At 58.2% G+C, this 1,668-nt stretch overlaps 1 protein-coding gene across 2 annotated transcripts in view; it reads left to right on the forward strand.

Annotated features, from left to right (window-relative positions):
• KIAA0232 (KIAA0232 ortholog) overlaps positions 1-1,668 on the forward strand; it is a 42,014-nt gene that overhangs the window by 26,407 nt on the left and 13,939 nt on the right. For both annotated transcript variants that reach the window (XM_012724193.1, XM_012724194.1), the window contains exon 4: positions 166-232. In XM_012724193.1, coding sequence (XP_012579647.1) covers positions 166-232 — 67 coding nt within the window. The remainder of the gene's footprint in view (positions 1-165; positions 233-1,668) is intronic.

A 1,668-nucleotide genomic window follows, 5' to 3' on the forward strand; every position in this document is an offset into this window, starting at 1 on the left:
GAGCTGCGCTGCGGCCTGCGGTGTCTCACTCTTCTGTCTGTAAACACTGGAGATTTACTTCTTTTGGAACATGGGAAGTTTTAAAACGTTTCAAATGAAACGGAGGTGTGCCCGCGCCTGACGGCCACAGCCGGCGGTGACGAGCGTGTGTTTGTTGTCGCGCAGAGCTCCGGCATCGAGACCCTGGTGGAGGAGCTCTGCGCCCGGCTGAAGGACCTTCAGAGCAAGCAAGGTGAGCGCCCTGCGCCAATGTGCTTGAGTGAAATCGTAGAGTCGGCTTAGGAAGAAGTGAAGTGAGGGCAGCCCCGCCCCGGAGTGACCCACAGGGCGCGGCTGACCGCTGCCGACCGCCCACTGCTCCCTCGGCAGACTGTCTCAGTGGCTCCCCTGTCCCGCTCCCCATTCTGTCTCTGCCACTCACCCCCTGCACCTCTGCCCTGCACCCCAGTTCTGTATGCATAAATAAGCGAATCTTAAAAGAAGAAGAAGAAAGTTTTTCGCTCAGTCGTGTGACTCCAGGGCGGCCCCACGCTTTGTCTTCGGGTCTCACAGGCTTGGGGGTCAACCTGCAACTGCCCCCCACCAGGAGATGCCTGTGACCTACAAGGTGTGGCTTTGCCAGAGGTGCGGGGGGCAGGGTGTGTATGAGAGGACTCCCCAGAGACAGAATGGGGAGCAGAACAGATGGGTCCCCTGAAACACACCACTGAGGGGAGCAGGGCGACAGGAGGGGTCTGCCGTGCCCCGGGGCCCTCCCTGGCCGGGTCAAGCTCACACTGTGGTGGCCAGGGCAGCTTCCCAGTGCTGCGCCTTAACCCCTGTGCCCCATGGAGGACCCTGGGACGGTTTTCTTGCCCCTCCCCCCCGCAGGCCCCATTCCTGTCTCACTGTATGTGGAGGCCTCCAAAGTCGTTGATGTTAATTACTTTAAATTTGGAAATAAGTCCAGCCTCGCCCTCAAGCTCTTGTGAAAAGCAGGCCGGTCATGCTCACAAGGCCACTTTGATTCATGAGCCCATGTCTGTCCGTCCCCCGTCCGCCCCCCGGGCCCCAGGACGGGCTGCGCCGACGTCCCTACGCGGCCGCCTTGTTGCGCGCCCAGGGCACGGCTCCCTGTGTGGGGTGCCTCACCTGCACCCTGGGGACCTAGGCTGGGTGTGAGTCCCTGCCTCTGCTTCAGTTGGTAGGCAGCCCCAGCTTATCCCAGATGCCCGGGAACGGCTGATCGTAATGGAGAGTCGACCCAGCAGTGGTCAGTCAGGGAAAAATCACCATGAAATCCGTGAGGACAGAGCTTTGTGAGAAATTATTTTTACAATCTGAACAGTTGTGCTCTTTCTGGTATAATTGATAAGTACATGGGGGATTTCCGTCTCTTAATTAAGTGCCTCTAAAGGACCGTACCACCTCTTGGGCCTGTACTAATGTGGTTTTTAGCCAGAGAAATCCCTCTGGCATTGAAAGAAGAGATTCTTGTTACCGACAGACTGAGACCAGGCCTCCCTGGAGGTGCAGGGGTTAAAGTCTCAGCTGTCAAGCTCTCTCCTGGTGTGCCAGATGCCTGACCCCAGGCACAGCAGACTCTTCCATCTCCCCCTACCCCTCAGCAGTGGGTCTCAGTGGATCTGCCTGTTCTGCTCCCCACTGTGTGTCTGGTGAATCCTCTCA

This window comes from Condylura cristata, unplaced genomic scaffold, assembly GCF_000260355.1.
Source record: "Condylura cristata isolate star-nosed mole 26May11 unplaced genomic scaffold, ConCri1.0 scaffold00012, whole genome shotgun sequence".
Taxonomy (NCBI): domain Eukaryota; kingdom Metazoa; phylum Chordata; class Mammalia; order Eulipotyphla; family Talpidae; genus Condylura; species Condylura cristata.